Source organism: Urtica dioica, chromosome 4, assembly GCF_054948205.1.
Source record: "Urtica dioica subsp. dioica isolate 48M chromosome 4, U.dioica_male_clone48M_v1_H2, whole genome shotgun sequence".
Lineage (NCBI taxonomy): Eukaryota > Viridiplantae > Streptophyta > Magnoliopsida > Rosales > Urticaceae > Urtica > Urtica dioica.
This window is the reverse complement of record NC_142759.1, coordinates 30,711,591-30,722,234: the sequence shown is the minus strand read 5'-3', so window position 1 is coordinate 30,722,234 and position 10,644 is coordinate 30,711,591. Positions and strand designations below refer to the sequence as shown.

The 10,644-nt window shown below is 43.4% G+C and overlaps 1 protein-coding gene and 1 long non-coding RNA gene across 2 annotated transcripts; one reads left to right on the top strand and one right to left on the bottom strand.

The window, feature by feature from the left end:
* Positions 1–270: 270 nt before the first annotated feature.
* On the bottom strand, positions 271–927 carry LOC149401481 (uncharacterized). The gene is made up of 3 exons (XR_016296805.1): positions 879–927; positions 432–803; positions 271–336 (listed from the first exon to the last, which is right to left on the bottom strand). It is a non-coding gene; the product is annotated as an uncharacterized LOC149401481 (long non-coding RNA).
* A 1,124-nt stretch (positions 928–2,051) lies between these two features.
* On the top strand, positions 2,052–3,977 carry LOC149401480 (DHHC-type zinc finger family protein). The gene is made up of 4 exons (XM_089612529.1): positions 2,052–2,293; positions 2,637–2,859; positions 2,930–3,228; positions 3,316–3,977. Exons 1-4 carry the CDS (start codon positions 2,276–2,278, stop codon positions 3,727–3,729), a joined length of 954 nt encoding a protein of 317 aa, XP_089468655.1. The 5' UTR covers positions 2,052–2,275; the 3' UTR covers positions 3,730–3,977.
* The last annotated feature ends 6,667 nt before the right edge of the window (positions 3,978–10,644 follow it).

The window sequence follows — 10,644 nt, the reverse complement described above, 5'->3', positions numbered from 1 at the left end:
TATTTAAGGTTTCTCGGAATTAATTCTCATCCTTGAGAATTTATTTCTTAAATTAATTTCCGGAATGTCTCCTCGGAAATAATTTATTAATCGAGTTAAACTCGATAATTCCTTTATTTATTCCGAGATTTCTCATAACCTTAACATATTAAAATTAATTCGATAAATCCATTGGAGTATAATTCACTCGAGAATTTAGTTGTAACAACGGAAACTCGTTATTTACTTCCAAATCTCCAAATACGAGTGACGCAAAAGCTCGTCCTTACAGTCTGCCTTTGTAACTCGTCGTGTGTTGGCGAAGAATGTCTTGTAAAAGACGGAATTCTCATCCACCTGTTTCAATTACAAATACTACATTAGAATATTTATCTAGATACAATGCATAACTTAATGTCTTGTAAATTGAGCTATGTAGTTAGGTTAATTACCTTTCGTGATTTAAGATAATCAAGTTCCTCTTGTGTGGGTTTTTGGCAGTTTAAGCCTGTCATGAGAGCATAATCTTTGATGCCAAAACGTCTCACTTTTCTATTGATTTTGAAGGTAAGCTCATTTTCGTTGCTGCCTTGACATAGCCTCAGGACTAGATGATTGATGATTCTTGAAGGGAATCTCGTGACTTTACTTGGCAATGCTTCAGCATGATGGAGCGGTAACAACGAGCCAAAGGCTGACCTGCTAAACAGTTGTCGCTGCGGTTCATTAAGCTTCGAGATGATCTGATCAAAGTGCTCCAACTTTGTGTGTGTATTTATTCTTGCATTAACGAGCTATTTACTTGAATTGCATTTATATTTGGACTGCAAAATACATGAGTACACTATATTCATGTATAAAAAAAATACACTCTTTGGGTTACTACATCAGTTGCTTACCCCCATTTTCCTTCAGATTTATGCAGGCAGATTCATAAACGCTATGGCCAGATTCATCAGTTGAATACCTAATGAATAATAAATCAGTTCATAAATTAATAAGCACTCAGTAAATTAATTAACCTAATGCAGACATTCAGTTCACTACATTAAGCAAATCGAATCCATAACACAATGACTCGGTTAATTGATTAACTCATCCAGTTAATTAATGAACTTAATGCAAGCATTACATTAAACAAAGCAATTCCATAACTCATTAACCTATTCAGTGTATTCATTAACCTATTCAGTTAATTGATTAACCTAATGCGAACAATTCCATAACTCAACCGAAGCAAAGCAATTCCATAACTCATTAACCTATTCAGTGTATTCATTAACCTATTCAGTTAATTGATTAACCTAATGCGAACAATTCCATAACTCAACCGAAGCAAAGCAATTTCATAACTCATTAACCTATTCAGTGTATTCATTAACCTACATTAAGCAAAGCATTCAGTTTATTATTAACATTTTCAGTTAATTACAGAATAAGCATTGAGACTATACGAGCGGAGAAACTTTCTCGTAACAGAGAGACTCTCGATCCCCCGATTATATTGTAATATTTTTCAAAACTCAAGTGAGACTGACCTCGATGAATTTGCAAATGAGATTGACCTTCGCGATCTGACCTTGTTGCCGATCTGACCTTTGCGAAGAGTGTCAGCAATTGGAGTACCACCGTAAGGGCTCTACGTGTTGCCGAGAGAGATGCGCTGGTTGGATAGACGACGATCGGCGACGACACGGCAGCGTGGAATGGATCAGCGGCGGCGTGGAATGGATCGGCGGAGATTGGTCTCGTGGTGGCGTGAAATGGATAGGGACAAGGACCGAACGAATTTAGGTTTAGGGTTGGGTAAATTTAGTGCGAGAGTAATTTGGGTAGTCAATTATTAAATGGGCTATTCCTTTAATTTATTCAAAATTGGGCTATTCTACTAATATTGATAGGCTGATTGGGCTACTATGCTCATTCTCCCTTTTTTTTCTATAAAAATGAAAAATTTATCATATTAGCACTCTTTAGTTACAAGTTACTGTTCTTATTACAACGTTGACAATCCACTGGTTTTTAAATGACACAATATTCAAATTCGGGCATACATTGTTATGTTTATTGAAGTTAAGGGACCAAAACATTCAACGTACAAAAAAAAAAAAAGAAAAAAAAGGAAGAAAATTTTTCTAGTTTGCTTGACTGGTATAATTCACCGGCTTCAATCCGGCTAAGCTCCAACCGATTTTCCCTCGGAATCTTCGTTCTTTGTCGTGCCTATGGATATGGGAGACACTTTCTAAGAAAAGCCTGAACTGGTTTATCGTCATCTTCAAAGGCTAACCTATCCATGGCCGACTTGGCTGAGGTTAGTTTGGCTTTCTTTGTTTCTCTTCTCTAATCTGGTTTGGTTGACTCTTTTTTTGGAATTCATATATGTGCGATTTATAAAGAGTTGTTCTTTAAACTGATTATCGTAAAAATAAAATAATAAAATTTAATAAATCGTGTCCTGTTTTGGGCATCGGTGTATAAATAGCCATTTTTTAAGTCCTTCCAAGTCTTTAATTCCATGGAAGAAGTTTGAATAGGTCATGTCTCTTGGCATTGATTGAGTCATGTCTGACAATGAGAATGTATCCCCCCCAAAAAAAAAATTGGTTCCTTGATGAAACTAAGTAGTGGTTGTGTACTGATTTATGAAACTGTAGGATCAATTTGTAACGTTGATTCACGAGGAGGCCGAGACAATTTGTTGGGGCTGCGGTTTGAGGCTTCTGGTTCCGCCCGGGGAGCCCGTTTTCAAATGCGGTTGGTGCGGAGCGATAACGAATCAGAATGCTCGGAGACGCGGGTGCAAGTACTTTTGGCTGAGACGGCTTCGAGACCGTTTCTTCGTGTGTGTCCTCATCCTTTTCATGGCTTTCGTCATATGTAAGTGTGAATATCAAGACATGAAATGGTTAGGGCAAAGGTTTGATGTGGTCGCTTTGGGGATGCACAGGTGGCGGGGTATGGGCGGTGTACCCAGTTGTGTTCTCGGTGGGATATTCCTGCGGAGTGTTCCATTCGGGGGTTACGGTGGTCCTGTCGGCGGGGACGGTGTACACGTTCTTGCGGGCGGCGTTTGGAAGAGCGGGCCCGCCTCCGAGCGTGTTGTGGGGAAGCTACCCGAGCGTGGGGAAAGGTGAGCTCGAGAACTACACGTTCTGCCACGACTGTTGCGCCCCAAAGTCTCCAAGAATGCATCACTGCCGTTCCTGTGGAACCTGCGTTCTCGACATGGATCACCACTGCCCATTCGTAACTCTCTTCCAATCTTTCTGATACCCAATGACTGTTGAGCTGAAAACTTTGTTATCTGATCTTAATCGTGTTGAACGAGCGCAGATCGGGAACTGTGTGGGGACAGCGAACCACCGGTGCTTCATCGTGTTTCTGATAATGGCGGCGGTGAGCACGATGTACGTGTCGCTGATGTCGGCGTACGCGGGGCTGGCCGTGTGGCCTGAGCTGTCGCTGGGCACGGGAACGAGGGCTGTGAGAGAGGTCGCGTTTGCGGTGCTTGTGTCGGCGAGAGGGCTGGTCCTCGTCTACCTTGTCATCTCGAGCGTGTCGGTGGAGATCGGCATCGCCATTCTTCTCTGGCAACAGCTCTGCTACATCTACGACGGCACCACCTATTTGGGCAGCCTCGCCGCCTCGCAGGACAGAGGCTGCCACAACCTCGCCCGCTTCTTTGCCTGCCCTTATTCTTTCTCCAGACATTTGCCCACTTTTCGCAACAAGAGACACAGCAAGTGACTCTCCTCTTTATGTCGATACCAGTCTCCTTCGGGGTTTTCTTGGCTGACACCCCATAAATAATGACACATAGAACACTAACTTTCTGTGGGGGTTTTGGCTTTTGGGGTGGTTTTTGTTTTAGTATATGGATAATTACCACTTGGTTTTACTTTACGTAGTAGATGAGAAATCCGAGCAAATGCTTGTGAAATATCAACAAAGCTTTTTTTTTTTTTTTTTTTTCATTTGACGGGAAACATAAATCAAACTTTTGAGTGCGTAGTCTCATTTCATTCCATCAAAGCATCGAATTGTCTACATTTAGCTGCCTAAAACTAGACATCTCATCTACGTTAAAATTGGAAATGGTTTTAGAACTAGAAATAGGCAAGCAGTACATTATTTTCAGAAATTTTATGAATTCGATAGTCACAGGGTTAAGCAGTACTAGAAATGGTTAGGCTTGTGTGAACTAGCCTAATTCATATATCTTTGATAGTTGGCAAGATTTCACAAATAGACATCATCCAAGTACATGCCACTACCTTTGATGGTGGGCAAGAGCATTTTTTACATTCCCACGCATAATCACAAGGAAAAATTAAATAACTAGTGCGTCACTTTTTATATATCACTTATGTTTTCAAAATATTTCAACAGTAACCTTGTTTTTCGGAAAAAAATATTCTTGTGTTCTAAATATGATTAATAGTTATTGAAATCTAGTTAACTGTTAATGAAATTTGGTCAACAACTATTAAAATCTAGTTAACAGTTTTTGAAATCTGATCAACAGTTATTGAAATCTGTTTTAAAATATTGATATACTAAAATCTAGTTAACGGCTACTGAAATCTAGTTAGCATTTATTGAAATCTGGTCAACCGTTATTGATATCTAGTTAACAATTATTAAGGGCAAAATGAACACTTCAAAAATTAAAACGGTTATTTATGAAAAATAAAAAGCTGAACGGCTAATATTTAAAAAATTACGAAAAACGTTTATTGGAAGCTATTTCTACTCATCACAGCTATAAGGTTTGGGCTAAAAAAAGAAAATTATTGGTCATTTTTGTCACGTTACTTGGGTTCAAAGGACATTTGGCCGAAGTAATGCGCTCCAATAACATAACCATGAAGTGTTGTTGGAGAGAAGGGGGAAAATGTAAATTTTGAGGGTAAACAAATGTAAAAATAAAATGAAAAAGGGGCAAAAAATGCAAAAAAAAAAAAAAAAAATTGAGGGGGGACTATAGCCCACCCTGGACTGCTACTGGCTTCGTGCCTGCCTGCATAGAATGCTACACAAACCCAAATTAGTTCTGACTTTTTAAGAATCTAAATCCAAAGCACAATCACGACTGCAAATGTACGTTATACAAACCCTAGTCTTAACTTTGAGGAAATCCACAGCCTCGGTCGTGGCGGCGATTAGTAGCGAGAGAGAGAGACGACCGTAGCCCCTCACCCACAACAAGGTTCGTCGACCTCTTTCTTCGTACCCTGCTCACGACTGAGTTGGTAATAATGGTCGCTGAGAATCCAATTATTAATCATTTTTTTAGGGACTCATTTATTAGGAAAAATTATATAAAATAGCCGTGTGAAACTAATTGATTAATAAAATAATTAAAGTTTCAAATTTCCAGCAAACTGTTAAAATTTCGTTATCAACTTTTTGTGACACTAAGATTAAAAACTTAGATGATTATTATAAATAATTTATTACTTTCAACAAATTTAATCCTAGAGTCAAAATAAATTTCGAAACCTAATTATTGCACATTTGAGCTATTTCACTAATTTTAGACAAACTTTGGCTATTTTGCAAATTCATTACTTTAAATTGACTATTTAGCTAAATTACTCCATTTATTATTATTATTCAGATATTTGTAATGTGACCCGAAACCGACGACCCAAGAAAACCGGCCAACCAAATCGCCCCGCAAACGCGTCGAAGTCGACCCGCAAAGACCTGACCATTTTCGGGTCTCCCAAACCAAGCTGTAGTTGTTCGGCCAGATTCGGTTCTTGCCGTTTGACTAGTGGGTCACACCGACCCATACTGATCTTGAATCCAAAAAATTTTCTTGATCTAATACGCAAGAATCTCTTTGTTTCCATATCAAAGTGTGGTGTGCGTCTCAAACTGATATCAAACCAGAGTCCACGTGCGACTGATCGACGAATGCTCGACACCCAAATTTGAGATATTACTGTCGATTATTGATCGTACAGCCAAATTAGATTTGAACTTTTTTTATTCTGAGATGTTATTGATTACGATAAATTATACAACTCATAATTCTTTTTGGTTTTAAGACGTAAATGTATATCATTGATTATTAAGTTTTTATTTTTATTTTTTTATCTTCATCTGATTTGAGATGGTGTAATTTTTTGTCGCACGAAAATGAACAACGATTAAAAACTTTGGGCGGTTTGACCTAAGGCCGGACCAAGTGGCCGCATCCGAGCCAAAGGTGCGAACTCGAAAGTGTCGAGTTCGGTTTCCTCCAGTCGAAGGGTTTCTCAGAGGACAGGAGTGGTGAATAGGGGTAGTGATTGTGCTTTTTGTGTAAGCTACCTACGTACCCGTGCGAATAGGGATTAGGTCAGAACGTAGTTCAAGGCGTTTGTAATGTTGTATGAGGCGCGGAGCCTGGGGAATGTGCTCGTCAGAGGAGGCGGAGTGCGGAGGTGTTCTTGGCGAAATCTCAGAAATCTAGGATCGAGTGACTCGAGAGAGAGTGTGCGTTTTCTCTCTTTTAGAGGCGTGGGAGACTCTCAGTCGAGAGTTCCTTGTCATGGCGGGCGTGCATGACGCGTAGGCGATTTTCAATCGAAAATGGTGGACGCGTCCAGTGTGCTAGACGCGTAGGGGATTTTCAGTGGAAAATCCTAGGAGCGCTCATGGGCTCTAGATTAAGAGCTCGATTAGAAGAAGCGACGTTCGGGAGTCCCCGGGAGCGTTTTAGAATCTTTGAGCGCGAGAAATCTTGCAGATGGTACTTCAGGCCAAAGATGGCATCCAGAGAAGCATAGAAAAGAGTAGACTATTTTGGGATTGAAAGGGATGGATTACCCCTCACTTGGAGGGCCCTAAGAGGCTCTTAGGTCGTCCATGTGGGGCTGGAGAGCGCGCCCTACTCGAGGAGGAGCACAGCGTGCGTACGCGGCGCAAGTGCGCTAGGTCGCGGCGCGCAGACTGCCTGGCGCGGCACGCCGTGCTTTATGCGTGTGCGCACCTCGCTTCCAAGACCACACCCGCGCTCTCTCATTGAGGGGCGTGCGGCGCGTGGCTTGCTTGGCGCGGCGCGCGATTCCTTTGTTGAGGAGCGCGTGCGTGTTTTCCTTGAGGGGCGCGCGGTGCACGGCCTGTCTTGTTGGCTGTTTGTGGGCCTTAGTGATCTTTGATGATCCGGCCCGTTGGGCCTTCGGGGCTCGGGATTTAATGCAAGTTGCGTGAAATATAACAGTCTCTACTCGAGGAATTAGGGCCGACACGAGGACTCGTCAATCGACTCGTGGACATGAAATTCTACTCGAGGAGTTACCTCAACTCGAGGATGATGAGTCGACTTGAGTAGAAAGGCTCGACTCGTGGAGGACGACTCGACTCGAGGAGCTGAGAGTTTGACACGAGGAATTATCAGTCGACTCGTGACAGAAGGCTTGCTGCTCTTTAGGACCTCCGGCCTGACCATCGGCCCCTTGAGCGGCGTGTCTTCTCGATGTTTCGGGTTTTCCAAAAACGACCGAAAATATTAGCCCCCCAAGTTCGTCGCGCGGGAGGCTTCGGGCGGTGAACTTTTAGTTGTTTCAGCCGGGTGTTTGAGGAAATGTCACGACCCACGAGCGTCGTCAACTCGCCCGCAAGCCGCGACTTATCGAATCCAACATCACGTACCACGAGCATGTCATCGTATATGCAATAATATTTAAATCAAATACTCAAGGCAAAAATATAATTTATTAAACATATAATAAACAAAATAGAACATAATTTAAATTGTGGAAACGTTTAATATATAAGTGGTTATCAAAAATCTCGGGAAATTTTTCGTTTTTCGTTTATAACTTAAAGTCGTATATCGACCCTTATACATATATATATACATAGAAGCTCCCAACCTTACTCATATACACGGGATATTATTTTAGGAAAGCTCGACATTATATATAATATTATATAGTAGGTTACTTCCCGAGTCGGAACCCATAGCCCGTAGGTCAAGAGATACTATTCCCGTCTCGGTTTGCCTTCCTGCTGCTTTCATCGCCCCTTGTCCTTATCTGCATTACCAAGGGACATAGAACTATGAGTCGAGTGACTCAGCAAGCTGGAGTCTAACATAGGAAAGAAGAGAAATAGTCTAATGCAAAGCATATGACGTGCGAACAAGCGTACAAGAATGCAAGATGCAACTATCACCTAAAAGTGACTAATGCGCGCGCATCCTAAAAACACTTGTCATTCCGTAAGGTTATCCACTCCTCACTGCTATAACCTCCGGCCCGACCAGAGACCAGCTTCAAACTTTGAGCAGCAACCATCAGATGATCTAAGTTTTAACACTTGTCTAGGATCCACTAGTGGTACTTCCTTCGTCATGACGTCAACGTCGCTGGTCTTGGGCACAGTGAGCTCGCGAATCGTGACCTTCACCCACTGCACCCTGGGGCGTTCAATGCAGCTCCCGTCGAGTTTTCCAGTCATCAATGAGCTCATGATGCACGACCTTCACCCATTGCTTTGAGTACTCGGCGCTCGGATCGGCATGGCCTGCTAAGCACAAGTCGTTGACTTGTGGGTACCATCGACTTCAGCTTAACTAAAATTTGGGTACTCTGCAGCTAGCATCTAGCAGCGTACACGTTATCTCGTATACGGAAGAGCATATCGGGATAAACCCCGGAAGAACTTATTGTTTTCTTTTCATTGCTGGTTAAATATTTTAGGCTGAAGGCTCGAAATGTGACTTCCGATTCTTCTACTCCCGATTGAATTCGAGAGTCTATTGTCTTCCGTCATCTTGATTCTAACCTACTTCCTAGAGTTAGAAGATAAGTCTAACTATACACATTGTATGCGTGGCTGGTACTTCAAGTTAGCGTTTGAACCTAACGGTCGTACCCAAGCTAAGTTTTCAAGCAAGAGTGGCCCATTGTCCAGCAGCTCCTCGCGCGATTGGGGCTGCATGCTTGTCAAATGACCCCGGCGTTCTATCGCATAGTAGCGATGTGCCACATGGAGTGACACTGCCAAACTGAGCGGGCGATGACCGTGGGCGACTTTCGCAATCTTGTTGTGGTCTTACCAGCGCTAGGACAACCCCGCTTCAACATGGCCCACGATCGTCCGACGTCGGTTGCTCGGCGGAGAGCGGTCCCCGCGCTTCTTTGAAGCAACCCTCTTCCTTGGCTCTTTCGGATGCACCTTCTGATTCAAAGCGCGCAAACTCGATGATCGAAGCGGAGGCTATGGAAGTCAGAGAAGAGTGTTCTCAGGGGCTCATGCAGTCCCCGTTGAAGATGTGGAAGGCCATCGTGACAAGTGGAGATGTAGTAAGTTTCCCTCTGCTTATCTTGTCTTTCTATTTTGCGGCAACTTCACTTTTGCTGACCTTATTTTCCAATCACTTTAAGTGCTCGCACGTGCGACCCAAGGCGAAAAGATTCTACATAATCTCATTCGACGCATGAGACTCGTCCAGGAAGAGCTTGCTTAAGAGAAGTCTAAACTGGCTCGGGACGAGCGAGGTTCTCACTCAAAGGCGGAGTTCGCAAGTCTTCGTGAGTAGCTTCAAGAGACTCGCGTGGAATTGGGAGTTGTCCTAGGCAAGTGTGACCGTGCCCAGTCGGCAGTGGTGAAGATGGATGCAGAATTGACTATGGAGCATCAAGCTCTAGATGTGGCGACTCGATCGACGGAAGTTTTTTGGAGCGAGGTGCTGGACTTTCGACGCCAGTTGGATACGCGGACAGATGAGGAGAACATCATACAGAGTCAGCTTTTGTCGAGTGAGGCTGCCCGTGTCAGGGCAGAGCGCGAACGTGACTGTTTGGCGGAGGAAGTAGCTTGGCTTACTGCGGAGAAGGCAACGACGGAACAACTTGCGTCTGACTTGCAAGATGACTTCGACGTCGGGGTCGAGGAGGTGAGGCACGCTGCGGCGGTGGAGTGTCGGGAAGCTACTGCTACCGAGAACATCTCTCGAGGGATCACTTTCAACTTCTTCGATTCTTTGTTCCCACCGCTCGACGGGGTTGAGCCTCTTAGTGATGAACACATTGTGTTCGAGTAATTTTTTTGCGTAAGTGTCTAGCGCATGGCATTCCTTAGGAGTTTCCTTTCTTAGCGCACTTGTCTTAGCGCTTGTTTTTTAGGATTTTTGGGGCGGTTGACGTTTTTTTTATGAAATATGATCTTTTTCTTTTATGAACATGTCTGCTCATTTTGATCGCGCGTTCTTATTCCGATTAGCTATGGTATGTCTCGGTAGATACGCGTCTTTTGTCTATAGTTTTGACAAGTCTTCTACCTTAGCAGGATTTGGCTTTCCTTCCCATGGCAGCTTGGCTTATCGCCGTGGTGGTCTTCGGCCTTAGACATGCTAGTCGTTGTAAGGTTCGCGTCCTTGTTCCCGAGCGAATGCGTCGCTTCTTTGGATTGGGACAAGTCTGTCGCATTTGCGATGACGTGGGTGCATCGCGTGAGATGGCATGAACTACGCCTAGTATGGCGGTTCATGTACGCCTTTTGGCGGCTTCGAGTGCGTTGTGATTAGTTGTCATACGCAGCGCCTTGTGGCGACTTGGAGCGCGTCGTGAGAGACGGCCTTGTGTGCCATGTAGGCGTCTTAGGTGCGTCTTAGTACTGCCTTAAGTGTTCCGCATTCCAAGGATGATAGATCAGGGTCCCGTC

Bases quoted from the DNA above. Each gene is read 5' to 3' on its own strand.
- LOC149401480 (XM_089612529.1), top strand. The intron at 2,860-2,929 runs GTAAGTGTGAAT...GGGGATGCACAG, and splicing joins TTTCATGGCTTTCGTCATAT to GTGGCGGGGTATGGGCGGTG. The intron at 3,229-3,315 runs GTAACTCTCTTC...GAACGAGCGCAG, and splicing joins TGGATCACCACTGCCCATTC to ATCGGGAACTGTGTGGGGAC.